General features: G+C 38.6%; 1 protein-coding gene across 5 annotated transcripts in view; it reads left to right on the top strand.

The window, feature by feature from the left end:
- ANKEF1 (ankyrin repeat and EF-hand domain containing 1) overlaps window positions 1–25,662 on the top strand; it is a 33,608-nt gene extending 7,946 nt beyond the window's left edge. The window contains exons 2-10 of one of the 5 annotated variants that reach the window (XM_045980176.1): window positions 4,060–4,449; window positions 9,271–9,470; window positions 10,234–10,383; window positions 11,384–11,507; window positions 16,122–16,944; window positions 18,655–18,881; window positions 21,536–21,699; window positions 22,946–23,083; window positions 24,421–25,662. In XM_045980176.1, the coding sequence (XP_045836132.1) occupies window positions 4,104–4,449; window positions 9,271–9,470; window positions 10,234–10,383; window positions 11,384–11,507; window positions 16,122–16,944; window positions 18,655–18,881; window positions 21,536–21,699; window positions 22,946–23,083; window positions 24,421–24,579 (2,331 nt within the window). In that variant the 5' untranslated portion in view covers window positions 4,060–4,103 and the 3' untranslated portion in view covers window positions 24,580–25,662. Of the gene's footprint in view, window positions 1–3,402; window positions 4,450–9,270; window positions 9,471–10,233; window positions 10,384–11,383; window positions 11,508–16,121; window positions 16,945–18,654; window positions 18,882–21,535; window positions 21,700–22,945; window positions 23,084–24,420 lie in introns of those variants that run through there. The other 4 variants (XM_045980177.1, XM_045980179.1, XM_045980178.1 and 1 more) reach the window with 4 other exon arrangements.
- The last annotated feature ends 378 nt before the right edge of the window (window positions 25,663–26,040 follow it).

The raw sequence follows: 26,040 nt of genomic DNA, 5'->3' as shown, positions 1-26,040 counted from the left end.
AAGAAGAATTGAAAAAATTCATGGAAACAAATGATAATGAAAACACAACAGTTCAAAATCTGTGGGACACAGCAAAGGCAGTCCTGAGAGGAAAATATATAGCGGTACAAGCCTTTCTCAAGAAACAAGAAAGGTCTCAAGTACACAACCTAACCCTACGCGTAAAGGAGCTGGAGAAAGAACAAGAAAGAAACCCTAAACCCAGCAGGAGAAGAGAAATCATAAAGATCAGAGCAGAAATCAATGAAATAGAAACCAAAAAAACAATAGAAAAAATCAATGAAACTAGGAGCTGGTTCTTTGAAAGAATCAATAGGATTGATAAACCCCTGGCCAGACTCATCAAAAAGAAAAGAGAAAGGACCCAAATCAATAAAATCATGAATGAAAGAGGAGAGATCACAACTAACACCAAAGAAATACAGACAATTATAAGAACATACTATGAGCAACTCTACACCAACAAATTGGACAATCTGGAAGAAATGGATGCATTCCTAGAGACATATAAACTACCACAACTGAACCAGGAAGAAATAGAAAACCTGAACAGGCCCATAACCAGTAAGGAGATTGAAACAGTCATCAAAAATCTCCAAACAAACAAAAGCCCAGGGCCAGATGGCTTCCCAGGGGAATTCTACCAAACATTTAAAGAAGAACTCATTCCTATTCTCCTGAAACTGTTCCAAAAAATAGAAATGGAAGGAAAACTTCCAAACTCATTCTACGAGGCCAGCATCACCTTGATCCCAAAACCAGACAAGGATCCCACCAAAAAAGAGAACTACAGACCAATATCCTTGATGAACACAGACGCAAAAATTCTCGCCAAAATACTAGCCAATAGGATTCAACAGTACATTAAAAGGATTATTCACCACGATCAAGTGGGATTTATTCCAGGGCTGCAGGGTTGGTTCAACATCCGCAAATCAATCAATGTGATAGAACACATTAATAAAAGAAAGAACAAGAACCATATGATACTCTCAATAGATGCTGAAAAAGCATTTGACAAAGTACAGCATCCCTTCCTGATCAAAACTCTTCAAAGTGTAGGGATAGAGGGCACATACCTCAATATTATCAAAGCCATCTATGAAAAACCCACCGCAAATATCATTCTCAATGGAGAAAAACTGAAAGCTTTTCCATTAAGGTCAGGAACACGGCAGGGATGTCCATTATCACCACTGCTATTCAACATAGTATTAGAAGTCCTAGCCTCAGCAATCAGACAACAAAAAGAAATTAAAGGCATCCAAATTGGTAAAGAAGAAGTCAAACTATCACTCTTCGCAGATGATATGATACTATATGTGGAAAACCCAAAAGACTCCACTCCAAAACTGCTAGAACTTGTACAGGAATTCAGTAAAGTGTCAGGATATAAAATCAATGCACAGAAATCAGTTGCATTTCTGTACACCAACAACAAGACTGAAGAAAGAGAAATTAAGGAGTCAATCCCATTCACAATTGTACCCAAAACTATAAGATACCTAGGAATAAACCTAACCAAAGAGACTAAGAATCTATACACAGAAAATTATAAAGTACTCATGAAAGAAATTGAGGAAGACACAAAAAAATGGAAAAATGTTCCATGCTCCTGGATTGGAAGAATAAATATTGTGAAAATGTCTATGCTACCTAAAGCAATCTACACATTTAATGCAATCCCTATCAAAATACCATCCATTTTTTTCAAAGAAATGGAACAAATAATCCTAAAATTTATATGGAACCAGAAAAGACCTCGAATAGCCAAAGGAATATTGAAGAACAAAGCCAAAGTTGGTGGCATCACAATTCCGGACTTCAAGCTCCATTACAAAGCTGTCATCATCAAGACAGCATGGTACTGGCACAAAAACAGACACATAGATCAGTGGAACAGAATAGAGAGCCCAGAAATCGACCCTCAACTCTATGGCCAACTCATCTTCGACAAAGCAGGAAAGAATGTCCAATGGAAAAAAGACAGCCTCTTCAATAAATGGTGCTGGGAAAATTGGACAGCCACATGCAGAAAAATGAAATTGGACCACTTCCTTACACCACACACGAAAATAGACTCCAAATGGATGAAGGACCTCAATGTGAGAAAGGAATCCATCAAAATCCTTGAGGAGAATGCAGGCAGCAACCTCTTCGACCTCAGCCGCAGCCACATCTTCCTAGGAACAACGGCAAAGGCAAGGGAAGCAAGGGCAAAAATGAACTATTGGGATTTCATCAAGATCAAAAGCTTTTGCACAGCAAAGGAAACAGTTAACAAAACCAAAAGACAGCTGACAGAATGGGAGAAGATATTTGCAAACGACATATCAGATAAAGGGCTAGTATCCAAAATCTATAAGGAACTTAGCAAACTCAACACCCAAAGAACAAACAATCCAATCAAGAAATGGGCAGAGGACATGAACAGACATTTCTGCAAAGAAGACATCCAGATGGCCAACAGACACATGAAAAAGTGCTCCACGTCACTCGGCATCAGGGAAATACAAATCAAAACCACAATGAGATATCACCTCACACCAGTCAGAATGGCTAAAATTAACAAGTCAGGAAATGACAGATGCTGGAGAGGATGTGGAGAAAGGGGAACCCTCCTCCACTGTTGGTGGGAATGCAAGCTGGTGCAACCACTCTGGAAAACAGCATGGAGGTTCCTCAAAATGTTGAAAATAGAACTACCCTATGACCCAGCAATTGCACTACTGGGTATTTACCCTAAAGATACAAACATAGTGATCCGAAGGGGCACGTGTACCCGAATGTTTATAGCAGCAATGTCTACAATAGCCAGACTATGGAAAGAACCTAGATGTCCATCAACAGATGAATGGATAAAGAAGATGTGGTATATATACACAATGGAATACTATGCAGCCATCAAAAGAAATGAAATCTTGCCATTTGCGACGACGTGGATGGAACTAGAGCGTATCATGCTTAGTGAAATAAGTCAATCGGAGAAAGACAACTATCATATGATCTCCCTGATATGAGGACATGGAGAAGCAACATGGGGGGGTAGGGGGATAGGAGAAGAATAAATGAAACAAGATGGGATTGGGAGGGAGACAAACCATAAATGACTCTTAATCTCACAAAACAAACTGGGGGTTGCTGGGGGGAGGTGGGATTGGGAGAGGGGGAGCGGGCTATGGACATTGGGGAGGGGAGGCGAACCATAAGAGACTATGGACTCTGAAAAACAACCTGAGGGTTTTGAAGGGTCAGGGGTGGGAGGTTGGGGGAACAGGTGGTGGGTAATGGGGAGGGCACGTTTTGCATGGAGCACTGGGTGTTGTGCAAAAAGAATGAATACTGTTACGCTGAAAAAATAAATAAAATGGAAAAAAAAAAAAAAAAAAAAAAGATTGTTTTTCCATAAACAGAAAAGAAGAGATAAAATTACATATGAGAATGCTTATCACAATTTAACAGTGGGATTATTTATGAAAATTACAGTTGCCTCTCAGCCACTTACCTATCTCATTCCCATGTGAAGTGACATGAATCATCCATCACATTTGGTATCTCACCAAGCCCAGTAGATCCCTGCTTGTAATAAGCACCTCAAGATTCTACACGTTCTTTGTAACTTTTGTTAACTGCTAAAACCTGTGTGGTTTCTAGGTTAGGAAGGCATGCTGGTATGGTGCCATAGAGTGGGGAGCTCAAATTCTTACCTTGGCATTTTCGTTAGCCTTACCTTCTTCATGGATAAAATAGGGAGGCTGTGTCGAGCAAACAGGGGTAAATGAAACAAATTAGATTAACAAGAAAGCTGTATTAGCAAGGCTGATATTAATTATGATGGAAGATTTGTTTTGAAATATTTTAGCTTTGTGCTAGCTGAATATTCTCTGTATTTATGTGTAATTTATACTTTTTGTGACATCAATTGCAATAAATGGTGGTAATAACATTTCGTGAGAAACAGTATCTCTTCTTAGGGAAGACTTAAAATATTATTATTTATACTGGAATAAAGATGACCAAATTAACTTGGAGTTGTATGTTTCTGTTTTTGTGCTATAGTTTTTGTTTGGTCCAGAAAAGCATTTTCAAGAAGGTGGTCGAGTATGGCTTTAGCCGATAGGAGACTTGAGAACTTGCAGATCTACAAAGTTCTTCAGTGTGTTCGGAACAAAGACACGAAGCAGATAGAAAAGCTGATCAGGCTTGGATACCCTGAACTGATCAATTTCACAGACCCCCTCAATGGAAACAGTGCTTTGCACTTGGCCTCGGTTTCCAATGACGCTGATATGGTCAGCTTTCTCCTTAGCCTTGGTGCTCACCCTGATGTGCGAGACAAGATGGGTTGTACTCCGGCAATGAGGGCTGCAGAGCTGGGGCATGAATTGTCCATGGAAATATTAGCCAAGGCAAAGGCTGACATGACTATAGTTGATAATGAAGGAAAAGGTAAAAATCCCGACATTTTATCCAGTAGATGCAATCCATTCTATAGCCAGAAATCCATAAAATTTACTTTCTTGATTTCCAACTGTAGAAGTGAATTACTCCTAAGTTTAAGTGAAAAGCCAGGTTCTCACTCCTGTACCTACGGACACCGTCTCTCTAGAATTTGAAAATGGTATTAAGGCATATTTTAGGGCAACGAGTTCTGAGAGATGTCTCCCTTAAAAAGAAGATTAAAGTTAGATTAATCTGTATTTGGTGATTTTTTTTCTAAATGGGGAGAGTTTTTAATGATATACACTGATATTAACATAGTCATAATTATCAATTATAAAATGTAAAAATCTTGTTTAGAACATAAGGGGAGTATTTCTTACTCTTTTTTATACTTTAGAACCTCAAATAGTACTTGACTTGGACTCCAAAAGGATTTTTCCCCTTCCAATAACAGTCTCATGTAGAAAGGGGCTGCAGTGGGAACTGGAAAGGCTAAGGTGGATTCTAGCATAAAATCCTATTTTCTAGGGTCAGTTTAAATGTAGAAATATGACTTGAGGGTTGAGACATGGCATTTCCATGCTTTTTCAGGTGAGACAGCCCTACTTCTCCACTCTATTCTCCCTAATCTCATCTCGACACCATGTCTGGGAGCTTCTTGCCCAAATAACTCAAGGTTCCAGAAGGACTTGACACAGCCCCATGAAAATCACCAAGAAAATTACCACCAGGCTTAATATAAATTGATAGATTTAATCAGTTGTCCCAAGGAGTTGCTTCAAGTACAAAGCCATTAACATCAGTCCCACACTGGAGAAATAAATCCCATTTTTTAGTGTTAATGTTTTCTGAGAAGAACAAAATCCAGTTTTAAAATTCTCCCCAGACTTGGTTATTTGATAAGTGACTTTCTTAAAACAATAGGAGAGGACAAGGAAAGGACCAATCATTGAATTACTTAAAAGCACCATATAATGAAATGAACTTCAGATGCATTCAGGGATCAAATGTGTTTTAAAATGTAAATCCTGTAAAAGAAAAAAAAAAAAAAAGGAAGCCTCTTAAAGTTCTATAGAATATTACTTCCCAGTGTGTGTTCCATGAACCTCTGAATTGCTGGGATATTGATAAGCATTACATGCAAAATTGGTTCCACTGTCAAACTTGTTAGAGAAACATTGGATACAGCAAATTGAGACATGTTGATTTCACATTTGTCAGACAGACTAAAGACAGTGACATTTTCCTTTTGTCTTTGACCCTTGAAATAGTTTTTCCTTGTGGCCACTTACATGCTTGGAGTCTTGTGAAATATATTTTGGGGAAACACCGTAGTGAAGAACAGTTTACCTTCTGGAGCTTGAACCAGAAATATAAGTTTTTTTAAAAAGTGAGAAATTTTATCATAAAAATCTAAAATTATAAAATTAAATCAACAATAGCAAATGCATTTTGCAACATATTTGCATTCTGTAGCAAATGCAACAGCCATCTGGTTAATATCTAAGCTCATTCAAATTAATATTAAGCCTGTCAACGTTCTGGGAGATGAAAGTATGAGAAAACAATCTGACCAATCACATAGGAAGAATTCAAAATATAAAAGCTTGGAACAAATATACATCATGTTGCATGCATGACCTTGTTAGTCCTGCCCTACAGAGTCTTGATTCTGTCTAACCCATGGTGTGCTTATTGCACACTGTCTTCCCACAGCAATGAATAGAGCTAACCTTGCACAGCTCTCAGTATGACTGCCACGTGCCCAACTGCTTTGTTATTCTGCAGAATTCTCTGCCATTAACATCCTATTTTCCAGCAATTGATGAATCACTCACTGCACTTTTGTCCTAAAGGACAAGCCAACATTTTTATGGTTAAAATACTTACTGGATTTGAGAAGGATGTGGGACACACTCTAGGCTAAACTGTACTTTGAACAATTTTGCAGAACATGGAAAAGGTAACTCTCAAAGCCAGGAAACTCTTCTATATATGTTGTCCTAGGGGATTAATTAGGGTCTGTCCATTCTGGAGAATAGAATGGTGTCTATTCTCTTCAAGGGTTAAGCTAGACTAGCTCCCAATAGCACCCTTTCCATTGGTTCTCCCATTTATAGGAACGTATACCCAGTCCGAAACTCAGTATGCGCATTCTACAGTTTATCATCTTTGCCCTCTTTTTTTGCTTCAGTTTTAGAAGGTTGATTCATGTTCTTTGTGGCTTAGAGTCAGCCCAGATAGATTGTAATTGTGAGTTGCACCTGCCATCATTATAAAATATCCATTTCCTAAGTCACTTAGGGCCTTTTGTAATGAATTTGGCCTCACCTGGCATTCTCTAGGTGGCATTGTTTATTGTCATTTTGGCCCACTTTTGCCTGCTATGAATGATTGTGTCTTTGATTTTCTATTTTAAACCATGTCCTTGGCCATCTTTCTGTTTTTAACTGTTCTGAGTAACCCTATTTTAGATGCATCTGTTTATATGAAATGTATTTAGATTTTGATTTTATATGAATGGTGGTTTTTATTTTAATGGTAGAATGTATCCAATTTACATTTATCTAGATGGCCCAAAGGTGTGGCCCCAGAACTGTCATTTATTTTATGAAATGAAGGTATATTTAACATATATAAATATATAAATAAATACTTATAAAATATTTTCCTATATGGTCCATATGTTCTTTATTTTGGTGTGTGTGTGATATTTTCTAAGGTTAATGATCTGCTTTTAGGTCTTTTTTTTTTGGTTGTTGGAATGATAGTTTTATTTACTGTTATTTACTGATTGACTTTTAAAAATTGAGGTATAATTGACATCAACATTGTATCAGTTTCAGGAGTACACATAATTTGATATTTGTCTACATTGCAAAATGATCACCAGAATAACTCTAGTTAACACCCACCACCATATATAGTTACAGATTTTTATCTTTCTTCAGAATAGAACAGTTTTTGGATTTTTTAATGGCAAGTTTGATAGCTTTTCATATACATAAACCTTTGTTTATTGAATTAGCACTTTACATGGTATTCATTAGTATTTTTCTATGGAAGAAGAGATAATTATAATAACTTTTCACCCTTAAACTTACCTGTCCACTGCTTTTCTATATGTACAATCAGCTTGGTAGATACAAAAAACTCCCATTTTCTTTCTCAAGTGATATTTTAAAGATTGTTTAGTTATTTTCTTTTCTTTTTTTTTTTTTAAAGATTTATTTATTTGACAGAGAGAAATCACAAGAGAGGCAGGCAGAGAGAGAGGAAGGGAAGCAGGCTCTCCGCTGAGCAGAGAGCCCGATGCGGGACTCGATCCCAGGACCCCGAGATCATGACCTGAGCCGAAGGCAGCGGCTTAACCCACTGAGCCACCCAGGCGCCCCTGTTTAGTTATTTTCTAGCACTGAATGTTGCTGTGGCAAAATCTGGAGGTCATCTTGGTTTTTCCTCTTTAGAGAGGACTTGAGTTGTTACCCAGATGCTCACAGAACATGTCCTCTACCTAGCTTTATCTAGGCACACCTTATTGATTGTACTTAATCCATTTTTCCTGAGACCTCAGTATGCTTTTTTAATCTTCAAATTCAGGTTTTCACTTCAAGAAAGTTTTCTTCTATTGTATCTCCATATTTTTTCTGTTCTACTTGGTGTTTTACTATTGAGCACCAATTATATATATGTTAATTCTTCTTTGTCTCTCAAGACCATTTCAGCTTCCATCACCTGTTACATTTTCCTTAGCTCTTTCAAATTTTTCCTTCACATCCATGGTTTTTGTGCTGTCTTGTCACCAGCTTCACTTTCCTTTCTTTGGTAGCTTTATTTTCTTCTATCATTCCTTCCCTAAACTCAGCTGGTTAAACTTCATCTTTTCCTTCTATTTATCTTCTATTGTCCTAGAAGCCCTGCTTTTAGTCTTGATCCATCTTTGCACTTCTGTTTTTAGAAAAAAAAAAAAAGTTTTATTTAACTTCTTTGCTGTCATAGAAATAGGACAGTCAGTAATTCTCACATTGTATCATTTTTTCTAGTGTGTACTTTTTGCCTAGCTTTTATTATCAGGTTTCTTCCTTTCGGTATCTGTATTTTTCATAAGTCCCATGCTAGTTCTTTTTTTGTTGGTTACTGTTCCTCTTTGAATGAAGCCTCTGTTTAGAGTGAGGTCATTACAGAGTCAGTTTGGAGTTTGACTGTTGTGTGCTCAGATTACAACACTACCCCTAATCTGTAGTTCATTTTTGACATGGATTATGTGGAGGGTCTGTATGTCCGAGGTCCTACGTGGGGGGATTTCACATTTTCCTCTCTTCATTGGAACAAAACAAGTTGTCAAAAGGGCAGAGCTCCTTGTCATCAACTTGTTCTTCTTAATGCTGTGATACTGACAGTCTGCTTCTAATAAACATGGCCGGTCTGCACATTTCATCATTCAGTACCATCTGCTTTGTCACTCTGCAGTTTCAGAGGGGACACAGTAACCCATCACCAGCTCTACAACAGACACAGTCCTGCATGTGGGGTACAGATTGCAAGATGCCCAACACCCAAGCTTGACAAGGACTCACCATTCAGCACTCAGATTCTTCTCTGAACCAAGTCCTATCACATTTGGTTATATGACTGTTTTCTAATTCTATTGGAGGTTGACTCTTGTTTTCCTGTCTTTCAGCTGTCTTTCAAGAAGGCAAAGCAAGGCTCTGCCACCTTCAACTAGCCAATTATGGTTTCCAAAATTGTTACTTTTTCTTTGCTAACCAGTTCAAATATAGAGAGACTATTAATGAAGTGCTCTTTGGGGATTCTATTTTTCTACAGGTATTCTGTTTTACTGCATTTTGCCTACTAAACGGCATTATCGCTGCGCATCGATTGCCCTGGAACATGGCGCAGATGTCAACAACTCTACCTATGAAGGAAAACCAATATTTCTTAGAGCTTGCGAAGAAGCGCATGATGTTAAAGACACGTGCCTGACACTTTTGGAAAAAGGAGCCAATCCGAATGCTATCAACTCAGTATGGCTATTCCTGGGATTATCAATATCCCCCTCCCTTTTTTTCATTTATAGAGTCTTAGTAGTGCAATTTTTGCATTTAAATATGGTAAAATTATCCTGTCAGCTTATAGACTGTTCATTTCTATTCAAAATGCTTTATGATGATATATCCTCATTATCTTTATATTGCCATGATTTTACAGTTTATTTCCTAATTACGTTTGGAAAATTGGTATTTATTATGCATAACGGTAAAACATTAGAGAAAATAGAGAAGATATCACCAAAGACTAATAAAAATTTATCTTTTTTGGAAAAAAAATATGTAGTTGTGCTATTTCCCTTATCCATTTGCTCCCTCTCCAAAATGCTCCCTCTCCAAATTTGGCCAATTTTATTGAATTTTTTAGTTCTTTAAGAAGCATTTCAAGACAATAATTATCAATTTATTTCTCATTAGAAAACACTTAAACCTAATTTTAACATATATTTTGCCCTCTTTTCTCCCCTTTTGCTTTACTTTCTTTGCAAAATAAATTGCATCTTTAGCATGATTTTTTTCACAGGGACATGGTGTGACCTTGACTTTGATATTGAAACTCTCTTCATTGATCCACTGCACTGACTTCATTTTTCCCATTTGCTTCGTGGAACTAATAAAGATATAGAGAACTATACCTGCCAGTGTGACTCTAAGGCCAAATGGATTGAGAACATGTGTATACCAAATGTGTTATTTAAGATGTCAAATATAACCAGAATTTGATTTGCTTCTCATCCAGTCCACAGGTCGAACTGCTTTAATGGAAGCATCAAGAGAAGGAGTGACAGAACTAGTTCGAGGGATATTGGAAAGAGGAGGCGAAGTGAATGCCTTTGACAATGAGAGAAAACAAGCTGCACATTTTGCTGCCCAAGGAGGCTTTTTTGATGTAATAATCTGCCTTTTGCTTTAAAATTTTTGCTCACCATTTCTCGCTTTTTCCTCAAATTTTTAAATATCATATGGGTTACACTAAGAATTTATTCCATCTTGATTTCCCTAAATAATTCTGAAATTATATTTTATACCAAATACTATTTTTAATGCCTGTTTCTAGCTCCTTATTCAGCTTTATCTGATTGCCAAGTTTATTCATCTAGTATTATTAACAACGGTTTTCTCTATTTTTAACTATGGCAATTTAGAAGTTTTGCCAACCAAGACTACTTTATTTTATACCTCCATTACATATTAGAATCTTCATAATACATACAACGTGACTGAATTGTGGGGAGAACAATGTCAACATACTCTCATCTCACCGATTTTTTTGTGTGCATCTGATGACTCACCTCAACTTTAAACTCTTCAGTATTCTGACTACCTGGACAGCAAAGGGTATCTCATAGGTACAATGATGTTGCACAAATGAGATAGAAACCTTTTTTTTTTAATTCTCAATTACATCTAAAATTTCTTTACTCAATTTTCTTAGCTTTAACAATTATCTTTGTTTTTGTCATTGAGTTTCTTCCTTGCAATGAAAATCTAACCACAATAGAAGCCACATTTGGTAAAGAATGTGCTTCCCTGGTATTTCTCATAGGCTGATGTTTTCTAGAATTATTAGAATTCACTTGATTGCATGTCCCAGCTGAATATAGAATTTTCTAAACTCTAGATCAACACTATTTGAAAGAATTTTTGGCGATGGTGGAGAAGTTATAATAATATAGTATAATATAGTAGCCCATGTGGCTTTTGAGTATTTTAAATATGGCTAATGAAACTAAGGAATTGGATTTTTAAAAATTGTTTTCTATTTAATTCAATTTAATTTAAAATAGCCACATGTAGCCTAAGTAACTATGGAATAACAACGGTTAGGTGCCAGTCTTCATTCAATGAATGTACATTGTTATTCCTCTATTCCTCTAAATATTTTGCAGATATTGAAGCTTCTTTTTGCTTACAACGGAGACATGGGGCTGATTGCAATGAATGGGAACACACCACTTCATTATGCTGCCATGGGTGGTTTTGCAGATTGCTGTAAATATATAGCTCAGCGAGGTAAAATTACCTGGCAATTTTATGCTTAAAGTATTTATGATTTACCCATGTTGTAGATGAGCAGGGAATCTGGGCCTATCACTTGTCAGTTGCTTATCTTTTTCAATAGCCAAACCTCAGTTATATATGTAGAAAAAAAATGAAAATCTTTTCTTACTCTACCTTCTGTCAAATTATGAATCTGATCTTAAAGTGATGAAAATATTCTCAAATATTTTTAGGTTATTAAAAATCTAAACAGGATTGTTCATGGGCCAACTAATTATTAAAATGCTTATGGTTATTAAACTCTTTTAAAAAAATGTTGACATCAGGGCGCCTGGGTGGCTCAGTGGGTTAAGCCACTGCCTTCGGCTCAGGTCATGATCTCAGGGTCCTGGGATCGAGTCCCGCATCGGGCTCTCTGCTTGGCAGGGAGCCTGCTTCTCTCTCTCTCTCTCTCTGACTGCCTCTCTGCCTACTTGTGATCTCTCTATGTCAAATAAATAAATAAAATCTTTAAAAAAAAAATGTTGACATCAGTCTGAAAGACGAATGCTGAAAACTGTCTTTTAGTCTGAAGTCTTAACTGTTTTATTAAAAATTCAATTGTATCAAGTGTAAAGGATAACTTTTCTAAAGAACTTGAAGTTGTGGGAGAAATGTTTTAGGGAGAAATGTGAAATAAAATGAAAATTTTCATGGAAAATTTGAAATGTAAGTAATATTTTAGGTTTTCCTATAATTTCTATGTTACTATTAACTTAGGAATATGAAGTATGTATATGTAGCTTAATGTATTCCATAAAATGGAATATTAGCTAATTAAGTTTATGGACCAAATTGGTGTTAATTACATGCTGACTGGATGTACATTAAAAGTTTTTAATTTACGGCACCTGGGTAGCTAAATCAGTTAGGTGGCTGCCTTCATCTCAGGTCATGATCTTGGAGTTCTGGGATCAAGCCCCATGTGGGGCTCCCTGCTCAGTGGGGAGCCTGCTTCTCCCTCTGCGCCTCCCCCTATCCCCACTTGTTGTCTGTCTCTCTTGTGCGCACAAATAAAATCTTTATTTAAAAAAAGTTTCGGGACGCCTGGGTGGCTCAGTTGGTTGGGCAGCTGCCTTCAGCTCGGGTCATGATCCCAGCGTCCTGGGATCGAATCCCACATTGGGCTCCTTGCTCTGCAGGGAGCCTGCTTTGACCTCTGACTCTGCCTGCTACTCTGTCTGCCTGTGCTCACTCTCTCTCTCTGACTAATAAATAAATAAAATCTTAAAAAAAAAGTTTCCAGGGGAGCCTGGGTGGCTCAGTGTGTTAAAGCCTCTGCCTTTGGCTCAGGTCATGATCCCTAGGGTCCTGGGATTGAGCCCCGCATTGGGCTCTCTGCTCGGCAGGGAGCCTGCTTCCTCTTCTCTCGCTGCCTGCCTCTCTGCCTGCCTCTCTGCCTTCTTGTGATCTTTCTCTGTCAAATAAATAAATAAAATCTTTCAAAAAAAATAAAAAATTAAAAAAATGTCTAATTCTTCATCAGATCTGGAACTGCGTTATGCTGAATTTTATGGTAGTATTTTTTTTTCCAGTTTAAGAAATAGGCAAAAACTTAGTGTCTGTTCTACAACTTTAGAATAGAGCAGAGAATTTTAGAAGTCTCTGGGACCTAGAGATCCTGCATTGTGACCACTCCTGCATTGTGACCACTAAGTTAAATAAGACTAATATGCCTGTATAACTAATAGTATAATAACTGATTCACTTCTACTTTTTATGAACTTTTACAAGCTTGTGCTTTTTCCCTATTCCCCCAAATAATAAACACTTAACAAATAAAGGAAAATATATCAAATTCAATATACATCAAATGCAATATATCAAATGCCCCCATTAATTGTCTCATCAGTCTTGTTTTCAAATTTGTCACTAGCAGCAATTTATTCTGACATTTTTAACACTGTATATTTCTAAAAACTATGGATCTGCCCAGGTTAAGACAAGCTTCTACAACTCTAACATGTTGACCACTTTATTATTGGGACAAACATCACCAGACATCTACTCTGTCATTTAAGTACTCTTGGGAGAAAGTCACAAAAAGCAAGTTGAGAAGCACATTTGGTCAGAGCTTGCCCAAAGATGCCGAAAAGTATTACCCTCCTGGCAGAGTCATGAGCCTAGACCGTGGTTCCGAAACAAGGGTCTGAAAGCATTCTTTTTTTTTTTTTTTAATTTTTCTTATTAATTAGTCTGAAAGCATTCTAAATTCTGTAGCATGTTTCGAAGTACAACCACTTCACTGGATCTCAGGTGGGGGACCCAGTTCCATAGCGGAAGCGGGAGCAGTTACATGTCCAGCTTTTGAGTCTTGGATCTAAGGCAATCAGAGCAGCAACAGACAATGCATTAACCAAGAAATGCTCATTTCTGAGTCAACTCCCTGGGTTTAGTGTCTTCTGCACCTAAATGTGAAGGATGGATTCCTTTGATACATTAAACTCTTTTCTTCAATGTTCTCCTCCTTTGCCCCTGGTCCTCTTGCTGGAGCAATTTACAAGTCCCGTAAGCAGTGCTAGTACCTAATGCAGGGCAGCTGCTGGGAGTTTGGAGCAGTTCTAGGGAAGCACCCCATGAGGCTTCTCTTTCTCTTGGGCCTTTGGTGGCTGGTGTTCTGCGGCACACACCCGCTGTAAGTTGAGTACCCTGGACTGCAGATCATACGTCACAAAGAGAATGAATGGATCTTTGGTTTTACTAATTATAAAGGAGGAGACCAAAAGTCCCAAGGCAAAAGGAGAAGAAAAAGGCCTTCAGATACTTAAGCTGGGATGTTGGAGTCTTCCCCCTCCGCCCTCCCCCCCACACACAAAGGTTTCCAACTAGGAGGAAACTAAGAGCAGAAGGAGACAAGTTAAAACCACTTTAAAGTCCTTTGATCCTTGTGGGCAAATATAGAAGGAGTGGCTTGGGAGATGGTAGATAAACACCCAGACACCTTGAATCAACAAAAAAGCTAAGTAAAAACAGCATTCTCAAAATTGCTCTGGAATTATGCTATTGAGACCAGTCTCAGGTCCGCTTTCCAAAAAGTCACTGCTCTTAAAACTGTTCAATATGGACATTTTAGAATTCTCATTGTTGTAATACTTTTTCTGAGTTCTTCGACCACTAGTAAAATTATGAGTCTTAGTATGAAATTTTAGTTCTGATAATGCCAAAGGAAGTATTAATCTTAAAAAGCATTGGTCATTCATCTTTTTTAAAAACGATTTTATTTATTTATTTGACAGAAATCACAAGTAGGCAGAGAGGTAGGCAGAGAGAAGGGGAAACAGGCTCCCCACTGAGCAGAGAGCCCGATGCAGGGCTCGATCCCAGGACCCTGAGATCATGACCTGAGCTGAAGGCAGAGGCCTAACCCACTGAGCCACACAGGCACCCCCTCATTTTCTTTTTGGTTAAGGAATGAAACTGTAAAGTATTGGAGGGGCATGCCGCTGCCTATACAATTTGGTTGCTAGACATACTGATTGAGTAACAATATTTTGATTATGTGATATTGGCAAAGCAAGAGAAGAGCCTTCTAGATTCAAAACAGTAGAAAGAGCTGCTTCATCATCGGATTTACTTATATACGCAATGGATTTTTAATGTCTCAAGACACTTAGAGACAGCACAGCCTTCCTAGGGACACTAAGTAGACTCTGCAGTGCACTCGGAGAAGTTTGTTTATTTCAGGAATACTTATATATAATGTTGGTGTCATCATTTTAAGGAAGGGTCCAAGAAGGCAAATGAATGTTCATGCCTAATTTGCACAAGTATAATGCTGGAATCCTTTCAGGTTTGATGAACAAATGACTTTGTCCTCTGTCAGGTTGTTCACATGACCTATCATCACAAAAAGCAGATTGATATAAGTTACAGTGATTGCATGGAGAATATACATAAATACAGTTTAAGACGATACGCAGATTTGCAGTCGTAATCATTCCGACAGAAGCAGGTGTTCAGCATTCTGAGTTCCTAAGGGCCTCCCAAGCTGTCTGAATCCAGCTTCTTTCCAAATTCAAATGCCACCCTTATTCTTTTCCTGTTGGGCAGAAAGTCTACTGAGCAAGTATCCCAATATGAAATTTGTTTCAAGTGTCTGTAGGGATTCATGTTTTAATCCTTTAGTGGGGCAAAGAATGTAAATTGGAAACATATTTCCCTCAGAATTCACCAAAGTGAAACTCACAGAAAAAAAATTCAGTTTAATTTTGTGATTATAAGAGTTAAATGTACTCATCACTCTATGCAAATAATTTAGGGGTAAACTTCTTTTTTTCCTTTTTAAAGATTTTATTTATTTATTTGACAGACAGAGATCACAAGTAGGCAGAGAGGCAGGCAGAGAGAGAGGAAGAGAAGCAGGCTCCCTGCTGAGCAGAGAGCCTGATGTGGGGCTCGATCCCAGGATCCTGGGACCATGACCAGAGCCGAAGGCAGAGGCTTTAACCCACTGAGCCAGCCAGGCCCCCCTAGGGATAAACTTCTGACCAGTAGTTGGAACTTCACATAATGGTTGCACGAATGTCCTCTGCAGAGCCAGGCAGATGCCTAGGCACTATTTCATAATGACAATGCTTCATGTTTTAGGATGTGACCTGAAATGGAAGAACTTGGATCATAAAACGCCCAGGACTGTGGCCAAGGAAGGCGGCTTCAAAGCAGCAAGCAAAGAAATACGGCGGGCAGAGCGAATCGCCAATAAACTGGCGAGGCCAGGAGCCAAAAATCCAAATCCACTCTGGGCCCTGAGACTTCACGACTGGTCGCTGGAACATGAAACGTTCCTTCGGGAAGCATTTTCGTTTGTGGACAGGGGCGATGGGACAGTCAGCAAGGAGGACTTCGTGTTGACGCTGGAGGAGAGGCAAGAATATGTGACCTCAGAACAGCTGGCTACCATAGCTCAGTATCACGAAAAAGTACGGGGAGCTGGGGTCAACATTAATGATTTCTTTAAAGGAACCAAGTACTTGAGTAAGTCTTACGTCTTGGGATCCTATGGGCCTAAGAAGAAGAAAAAAGGAATGGCCAAAAAGCCAAAGAAAGGCAAGTTCGTCTTACCTCTCCCAATCTGCATTATTCCTGACCACGTGTTTCCCCACCGGGGCGACGGCGGGCCACCCTATTACATGATTGAAACCTACAAGAATGTAACAGACAGCAGTCGGTTTAACCGAGACCGGCCACCGGAACATCCCATCCAGGATGACTCTGCCTGGTACATTGATGACCCACCGAAGGTATTTTCAAATATTAATTTCATCACCAAGGCAGGAGACCTGGATTCTCTGAAAAAGGCGTTTGAATCAGGAATACCTGTGGATATGAAGGATAATTATTACAAAACGCCACTGATGACTGCGTGTGCCACTGGAAACATAGATGCCGTCAAGTTTCTTCTTGACAGAGGGTATGTTTTCTTGGTTCGGCTCCCATTCAACCCCAGAATTTTAGGACAAAGAAAGTGCTTCATTCCGGACATCTAGATTACAGACAGATCGTGTATGGGAAAGTGGGTTAATGGGAACCTGGGAATGTAGGCACAGAAAGATGGTTTGCCAACGACAACTAGGAACGAAGTTGCTTTACCTAGAGATTTATCTATGTGACGTGGAGTCACTTTTTATTTTATTTTAAATTAATGAAAGAATTTTTTTGAACTATTTTTTAAAAGATTTTATTTATCTGAGAGAGAGAGATGATGAGCAAGGGGGAAGGGTAGAGGGAGAAGCAGACTCCCTGCTAATCAGGGAGCCCAGCAAAAGAGTTTTTTTTTTTTAGTAGTTTTTGTTTTTGTTATTTTGTTTTTTTTGTTTCAGGGGTACAGGTCTGTGAAGATTTTTTTTTATTGTTGTAGGAACAGATAACATGATGTACCCTCTTAATAGATTATAAGTGTACAGTAAAGTACAGTGTTAACTATAATCACAATATTGCACAGTAGATCTCTAGAACATATTCATTTTATCCATTGCTTTTTAATCTGTCTCCTGTGTGTGGGGATCCTAACAAATTCAAACAAGCGGGTCAGTGGTCATGATGACGGAGGACGTGTCTCTTTCCCTCCCCCAGAAGCAGCAATCTTTTCCTTGGCTCATTTACAAATATCTTTAAGATAACCGGGCATGACATTTTTAGTGAACTTTTAAAGCAACTACTCAGGTTTAATTCCTTCTTTTACCAGGGCTGAATGACCCGGCATAAGTTTCTTTTTTGTGTTTCACTTTTCTCATTTTTATAATGGGGCTCTAATAAGAGTCAGCTTGCAGATTTTTTTGAAGATTAAATGAATTAAAATATGTAAAGCACTTATTAGCAAAGCATTCCATATTTCATAAAAGGGTATTATTATTATTACTATAATTGTCAAGGTCAAAGAAGCATTCAGATTTGTATATTATCAAGAGGGAATATAAAGCAATTAATGAGAATTTGAACTTTTGGACAGTGAAATTTTAAAAAGGACTAACATTTGGGGCGCCTGGGTGGCTCAGTTGGTTAAACAGCTGCCTTCGGCCCAGGTCATAATTCCAGGGTCCTGGAATCGAGCCCCGCCTTGGGGCTCCTTGCTCAGCTGAGAGCCTGCTTCTCTCTCTCCCTCTGTCTGCCGCTCAGCTTACTTGTACTCTCTCTCTCTGCCAAATAAATAAATAAAATCTTAAAAAAATAAAAAGGACTAACATTTAAAGTAATATATTTTCATGCTTAGAATTTTAATAATGAAGGTGCATTTAAAAATCTATAACATGTAGAGAAAGTAGCTACAAAATGAAATAATAGGATTTTTAAAATTTCTTATCAGCTTTAACCTTCATTAGATCTATTTATACAATTTTCCTTAATTTTAACCCTTGCAAAAAGTGTAACCCCTGGGATCTAACTAAGTGCCTTTTAAAACTAAACAAAATATACATGTATATGCAAAGAAATTAAGACTGTCGGATAATGCAGAACACGAGTCAAGAAAAATTATGAAATGGAGTTTAACTTTACTCGGAGCTTCCCTGGCTCACATTTGAACAACTTGGTAACACTGATATGAAATCTTGCTTTGCATTTCCAGGCTCTGGTATTTGGAACAACCCACATTTTCAGCTTATGCATCTATCTTATTTTATAGGGCTAATGTTAATGCAACAGATAATTTCCTGTGGACTCCGCTTCATTTTGCATGCCACGCAGGCCAACAAGACATCGTCGAGCTTCTTGTTAAAGCTGGAGCGACGATAGATGCAGTCTCCATCAACAACTCCACTCCTTTGTCTAGAGCCATCGAGAGCTGTCGACTGGACACCGTAAAGTACCTCCTTGATATCGGCGCTAAATTCCAGCTGGAAAATAGAAAAGGTGTGTGTGCGCATGATCGGTGTTGAGGGTCAGAAGAGGAGAATTTATGTTAGATTCCCTTCTGATTCTCTTGTAAGACCAGATCTCCCCGCGATTAGCTACTGCAGTCACAAGCTCAAGTTGAATGTTTGGGAAGTTGGTTTTATACACAGTGCCTCTCAAATCACGGGTGTGAAAGGACCAGTTCTTTATGTTTGCAATCTGTCATGAATGGATACTTTTGTAAATATAGCAAAACGTGATTTACTAGAAAATGAAGTGGGGGAATAAAATACAAGCATTTAAAAATTTTTTTAATTTTTTAATTTTAATTTTTTATTTCTTTTCAGCGTAACAGTATTTATTGTTTTTGCACCACACCCAGTGCTCCATGCAACACGTGCCCTCCCTAATACCCACCACCTTGTTCCCCCAACCTCCCACCCCCTGCCCCTTCAAAACCCTCAGATTGTTTTTCAGAGTCCATAGACTCTCATGGTTCACCTCCCCTTCCAATTTCCCTCAACTTCCTTCTCCTCTCCATCTCCCCATGTCCTCCATGTTCTTTGTTATGCTCCACAAATAAGTGAAACCATATGATACTTGACTCTCTCTGCTTGACTTATTTCACTCAGCATAATCTCTTCCAGTCCCGGTCCATGTTGCTACAAAAGTTGGGTATTCCTCTTTTCTGATAGAGGCATAATACTCCATAGTGTACATGGACCACATCTTCCTTATCCATTAGTCCGTTGAAGGGCATCTTGGTTCTTTCCACAGTTTGGCGACCGTGGCCATTGCTGCTATAAACATTGGGGTACAGATGGCCCTTCTTTTCACTACATCTGTATCTTTGGGGTAAATACCCAGTAGTGCAACTGCAGGGTCATAGGGTAGCTCTGTTTTTAATTTCTTGAGGAATCTCCACACTGTTCTCCAAAATGGCTGCACCATTTTGGGAACTTGCATTCCCACCAACAGTGTAAGAGGGTTCCCCTTTCTCCACATCCTCTCCAACACATGTTGTTTCCTGTCTTGCTAATTTTGGCCATTCTAACTGGTGTAAGGTGATATCTCAATGTGGTTTTAATTTGAATCTCCCTGATGGCTAGTGATGATGAACATTTTTTCATGTGTCTGATAGCCATTTGTATGTCTTCATTGGAGAAGTGTCTGTTCATGTCTTCTGCCCATTTTTTTGACATGATTATCTGTTTTGTGTGTGTTGAGTTTGAGGAGTTCTTTATAGATCCTGGATATCAATCTTTTTGTCTGTACTGTCATTTGCAAATATCTTCTCCTATTCCGTGGGTTGCCTCTTTGTTTTGTTGACTGTTTCCTTTGCTGTTCAGAAGCTTTTGATCTTGATGAAGTCCCAAAAGTTCATTTTCACTTTTGTTTCCTTTGCCTTTGGAGACATATCTTGAAAGAAGTTGCTGTAGCTGATATCGAAGAGGTTACTGCCTATGTTCTCCTCTAGGATTCTGATGGATTCCTGTCCCACGTTGAGGTCTTTTATCCATTTTGAGTTTCTCTTTGTGTACGGTAAATCACTAGATTGAAGTGATGGAAAGTTCTATCAAATACATCCCCAAATTTCTAAATGCTCACTCTTTTTAAAAAAATTTTTTTCATGTATTTGTTTGACAGACAGAGATCACAAATAGGCAGAGAAGTAGGCAGAGGAGGAAGCAGGCTTCCTGCTGAGCAGAGAGCCCTATACGGGGCTAGATCCCAGGAGCCTGAGATCATGACCTGAGCCGAAGGCAGAGGCTTTAGCCCACTGAGCCACCCAGATTCCCTGTAATGCTCACTCTTGATTTCTTGTTATTTCACCGTGGCCCAGGAAGCATTGCTTTGTGGGATTGTACCAGATTTCAGACTATACTGTGGGTTATGACACTGTCATAGCTACCACATCCCTAGGAAGTGGAATAATTTTAAAAGCTGTAGAAGTTGGATTTTTTCTAAAGCTGAAAAAAATAATAATTCCCGAGTTAGAGGCTCTTTCTAGGAAATAAACGGGAGGGGCCTGTTGTATGTCATAAAAATATAACCTGAAAAATAAGCATTTGAGTACTTGTTTGAGCTCTTTGGTTGGAGGTGTCATTTTCTTAGAGTGGAACCCATTGTTTGCTTTTGATTGGGGAGAGCACCAACTTTTCTGTCTGCTTCAGGCTTACCTTGGGTCACTGGTAGTATTGTTCAAGGCCTGCCTGAGGATATTACAGGTGTCATAATACCCAGCCATCTGCATAGAGCACTGTGACACCAGCTTCCCCAGGCCTTTTTGATTATACCTCCTTGTATAAGGGAAAAGGGATGATAATGTAAAGTTGTCACATGAAAGGAAATGTGTGCAAGGTGGGAAGAGAGCCATCAATCAAATACTCAAATGTAAATATTCTACCAATATTTCCTATCCACTTCTTAAAAAACATGCTCAGAAAAACTAACAAGAAAATGTGTTGCCAGTAAATGGCACTTTACATTATGAGATTTCAGAGTTGGGCCCACCTTAGAGGGTATCTGATCTGGCTCTGTGACCTTACATATAACCACTGGCTGTAGTAATCACCCTTACTACCACATGCTGAGGGCTGGTGCGCTGAGGGTTTTCTACATGGTTTCTTATCAGTCTGTTTATTGCAACTCTGAATTTATGTCTTGAGCAGGACATACTGCCATGGATATTGCAAAGGCATATGCTGACTATAGAATAATTAGTTTGATTCAAGAAAAGCTGGATAACTTGCCAAAACCAGCAGAAAGTCAAAAACTGAAAGGCAAACCCCCTCCTAAAGCGAAGACTGAAGGCCCCGAGGTTAAGAAAGAGGAGGTAAGAAAAGTGATTGACTACTCATTAGTAACTGGAACTTAAAAACTTACTGGGGGTAGGGCAGCGTTACTATTTACATATTGTTACACAACATGGATAAAATAATACACAAGCCATATTTTCAGCACTATTAAGCAACACTAAAAAAAATACCTAGCAAAGAAATTCCTATTACTGAAAAGTCTAAAATGTGCTCATTGCAGATAGAATCCACATAAAAACCAATTTGGCTCAGCCCAATATAATTAGAATGTTGAAAAAAGAACTGGGGTTGGATATGTATATATTTGGTTCTAAGACATACATATTTGATGAGATGGCTCAGACAGGGAAGGAGGGAAAGAGGGATGAAGGCAAACCATGATTTGCCTTCATTCTGGTCTCATAATCTTTCATTTCCCACCTTACCTCCTTCTAAGGAATTTTAATTGAATTTTAATTTTAATTCAAATTAAAACTTGAATTTTAATGACTACCAGTGAACCCTGGGGATATCAAGCCACTTGGGACTTGGATATGCCACTTGGAATGACTCCAGGAAGTTCTAAAGGTGACAAGGTGATTGTTCCTGGTAATCTGGAATGATGTGGGCAAAAGGTTGAGGTTTTTGCCTAGGCAGGTTATGCAGAGAACAAGACTTTGTCATTAGCAGGGAAGCCGGAGTGTATTTCTAAGCTAGAAGTATCTTTTAGGGAAGCAAGAGGATCCCTAAAGATTCTTGGCAGACATAAAACCAGGATGAAATTCAAAAAGGAAAGGCTCTAATGTTATCAAATTGGAAAGTGTTGGAGAAACATGGAAGGGGGGTGAAAGGATTATGACAAACATGAAAGACAATAAACAGTAGAGAGTAATAAACATGTAAGACAAGAGTAAGAGGGTGGGGGCCAGAGGTTAAGGAAGACCAGTTGGCTAAGCTTCTACTACATACATCATTATCTTTTTAGTAGGATAATTTAATTCTTCTAATTAATCAATGGCCCTAGGTCAAGGATGGATATTCTGAAGACTTGTATGCTCTGTCTCTGATACTACTAATTAAGTAGAGTTAAACAAGGCAAACTAATTATCTTTCCCTGTCCAAAGTTATAATAATAATCCATTTCATTTCAAATTATAATTTGCATGATAACATTTTTATTTTTTCTTGACTTCAGAGTAAGACATAGAACAGCAAATAATATTAGCAAGTATATATAGGTTTTTGCAATTAATAGGGCTGGTTTTTCTTTTGTTTCATTTCCAGGAACCACTTTTATCTGTTTATACCATACCAACCGTATCAGAGGAAAAGAAAATACATAAGGATAATGTGGTTTATCTCAATTCTTTGATTACCAGTGGGTATACCAAGAAAGTGGATATCACATTTATTCCACGGAGGGTGAGTACTTTGGAAAGAACTTCATAACGTGTATAAACTCATATTATCATTTTCCAAATACTTTTTATGCAGAGCACCCAAACAAATATCCAAAGATTATCTTTCATTGTTATAATTTGAAGGTGTCTTTTTGCCAAGTCCTACTGCTTTGACTCAGTAAGTCTAACTTGTTCAGCTTCCAATATTTTGTTTCCTCTGTTACTATTTCAATATTGACATTTTAATTTTCCTTGAAAAACTATCTTTTGGTCAACACCATTCCCCATAGCCATTTGGCCACCAATACTATAGGTACATTTTCTTAGTGCCTCTCAGACTCTAACCTTCCCCTTTGTACTCTAACTACCATTTCACTTGGGAGTTTCATATAAGCAACACTGGATTTATTCAGTACCTGCCTAAAACATCCACAATTAGAGAGATGGAGGCATTTTTGAAGTACAAGAGGGGTCTTGCCAATGCTCATCAAAGCATGCTGAGTAAGAGACCACCAGCCTCCTCTTCTTTCTACTATGAAAATCATTTTCTCAGGACTTTCCTATTAGACATAAAGGTAGCAAACTCCAATGATCTTTTTTTTTTTTTTTTAAGATTTTATTTTTAGGGGCGCCTGGGTGGCTCAGTGGGTTGGGCCGCTGCCTTCAGCTCAGATCATGATCCCAGCGTCCTGGGATCGAGCCCTGCCTCGGGCTCTCTGCTCAGCAGGGGGCCTGCTTCCCTCTCTCTCTCTGCCTGCCTCTCTGCCTACTTGTGATCTCTGTCAAATAAATAAAAATAAAGATTTTAATAAATAATAAAATAATATATAAAATTATATATAATATATATAAAATAAAATAAAAAATAATAAAAAATAATAAAATAAAATCTTTATTTTTATTAATTTGACAGACAGAGATCACAAGTAGGCAGAGAGGCAGGCAGAGAGAGAGAGGGAAGCAGGCCCCCTGCTGAGCAGAGAGCCCGAGGCAGGGCTCGATCCCAGGACCCTGGGATCATGACCTGAGCAGAAGGCAGAGGCTTTAACCCGCTGAGCCACCCAAGCGCGCCGCCCCCCCTCCTTGATCTTTTAACTCCCATCACTTCCCTGTTTTGACATGAACAACAGAGGATCATCAGAGGTCACTGAAAAGAATTCCAGCTGCCCAAATAGTCACCATCAGAAATAACAATGCCCATGTAACCACTGATGTCATGTAAGAGGAAAACATAAGTTAAAATAGATTTAGAAGTAGATTTGATAGTTTCAGATGAACTATACTGGGCATTGTCTGTATACTGCCATGTTTGCTGGCTTTCCTACTCATGCCGGCTCTGAATATGGTGGCTTATTTCAGATCTGGAGTCCTGAAGCCACAACAGCAGAGCTGATCAGGAAAAGGGAGCTGCGGCGAGAAAGGTTCACTTATGAGGTAGACTTTGAGGACTTCATGATGCCCTTTCAGAAGCACATCACAGAAAAAGCTAAAGCCTTGGAAGCCGCCCTCAAGATCTAAATCACAGCAATTACTTCTTGGGGTCAACGTTGTGAGGCCCAGGGATTCTACTACAGAGAAAGGTGGTATTTCCATCAAAGTCAAAGCAATCTGCAAATTAAGAATTTGTAACCAAATCTTTGCTTTTGATCTAACAACTATAAATATTCTGAACTATCTAGAAAGTGTGCATTTTATTTTGCAATGAATAACATATTCCAGGTAAACCTCCTAATATCTTCTTTAAGCATGAGTGGAATAAGTGACATTTTGGTTATAAACATAACATTATTGTCAAAAAATTTACAGGATGTACATCATTATGCTGGCTAAAGATATAATGCTGGTGGAAATTGATGAAAAGAATTTAATAGTAGGGAAGAGAAGTAGTTTTAATTCGTTGAGGAAGGAGTTGGTTTCTTACACGCATCATATATACTAGATACTGGTATGTATCTGATACCTTGGGTCAGATAAACTTTAGTATCTCTGGCAGATGCTGCCAGCACTCCACCCCTTTCTCCTCTGCTTTGGGATTGAAGCAGGCCTGACTTCCAGATGTTGGAAGGCTGCCTCCGACACTTAGACTCATATCGTAGGGCCCAAGTATGTGAGAATGAGAGCCTTCTAGAAGCTCTCAACCAGAGACTGAACAGATATAGTGTATTAACACCCCAGCTCCCTCACCGCTCTGGTTGGATTGTTTGGAAATGTGCGTTCCTACGGATTGCTAAAGCTCCCCCAAGAGGTTAAGATCACATTGTCCACAGTGGTAATTTGATAACATACTCTTCACCGGCCACCTTCCCTTCTCTGTCCTCCCACATTTCTTCCAAGCCTGCAGGTCTTTATCAATATCACCTCCAAAATACATATACCTAAACACTTATCTCAAGGTTGCTTCTGGAAGAACCTAGACTAAGATAACAGCTACAGCACTAGTTATGATTTTGAGCACCCCCTAGCAAAAAATCTAAAAGCGCATTCCCTTATCTTCTGTTTACTATAAAATAAACATTCCCCCAGCAAGGACGATGTGCCCCCAGGGTCTTGTGCAATTAAGAAACAGTCCAAGTGATATTCATACACTAGCTGAAATTTTGAGCAAAATTTCCAGATGCCAATAAAATGTATATATGATAAAGAATGACTAGATATCGTATGTGACTTTTTCTTATGGCAAGTGTATTGGCGGTGTTGGAGTGGGGAGGAGATGGGGGAAATTTAAAAGACCCACCATGAAACCTTACAATTGCCCATTGGGATTTAGGGCAGGAGCCTGATACTTGGAAAAGAGATATGTCTTTTCTACAAGAGATATAGAAAAAATCCAGAAAAGGATTCTACCAGAGATATAGAACCAGTAGTATAGATAGATAGGTTGTAGAGGATGATAGATAGATAGATAGATGATAGATAAATAGATAGAAATAGATAGATGATAGAGAGAGAGGGAGAGATAGATAGATAAGGGGACTTACT

Source organism: Meles meles, chromosome 16 (genome assembly GCF_922984935.1).
Source record: "Meles meles chromosome 16, mMelMel3.1 paternal haplotype, whole genome shotgun sequence".
Classification (NCBI taxonomy): domain Eukaryota; kingdom Metazoa; phylum Chordata; class Mammalia; order Carnivora; family Mustelidae; genus Meles; species Meles meles.
This window is presented reverse-complemented; position numbering and strand designations above follow the sequence as displayed.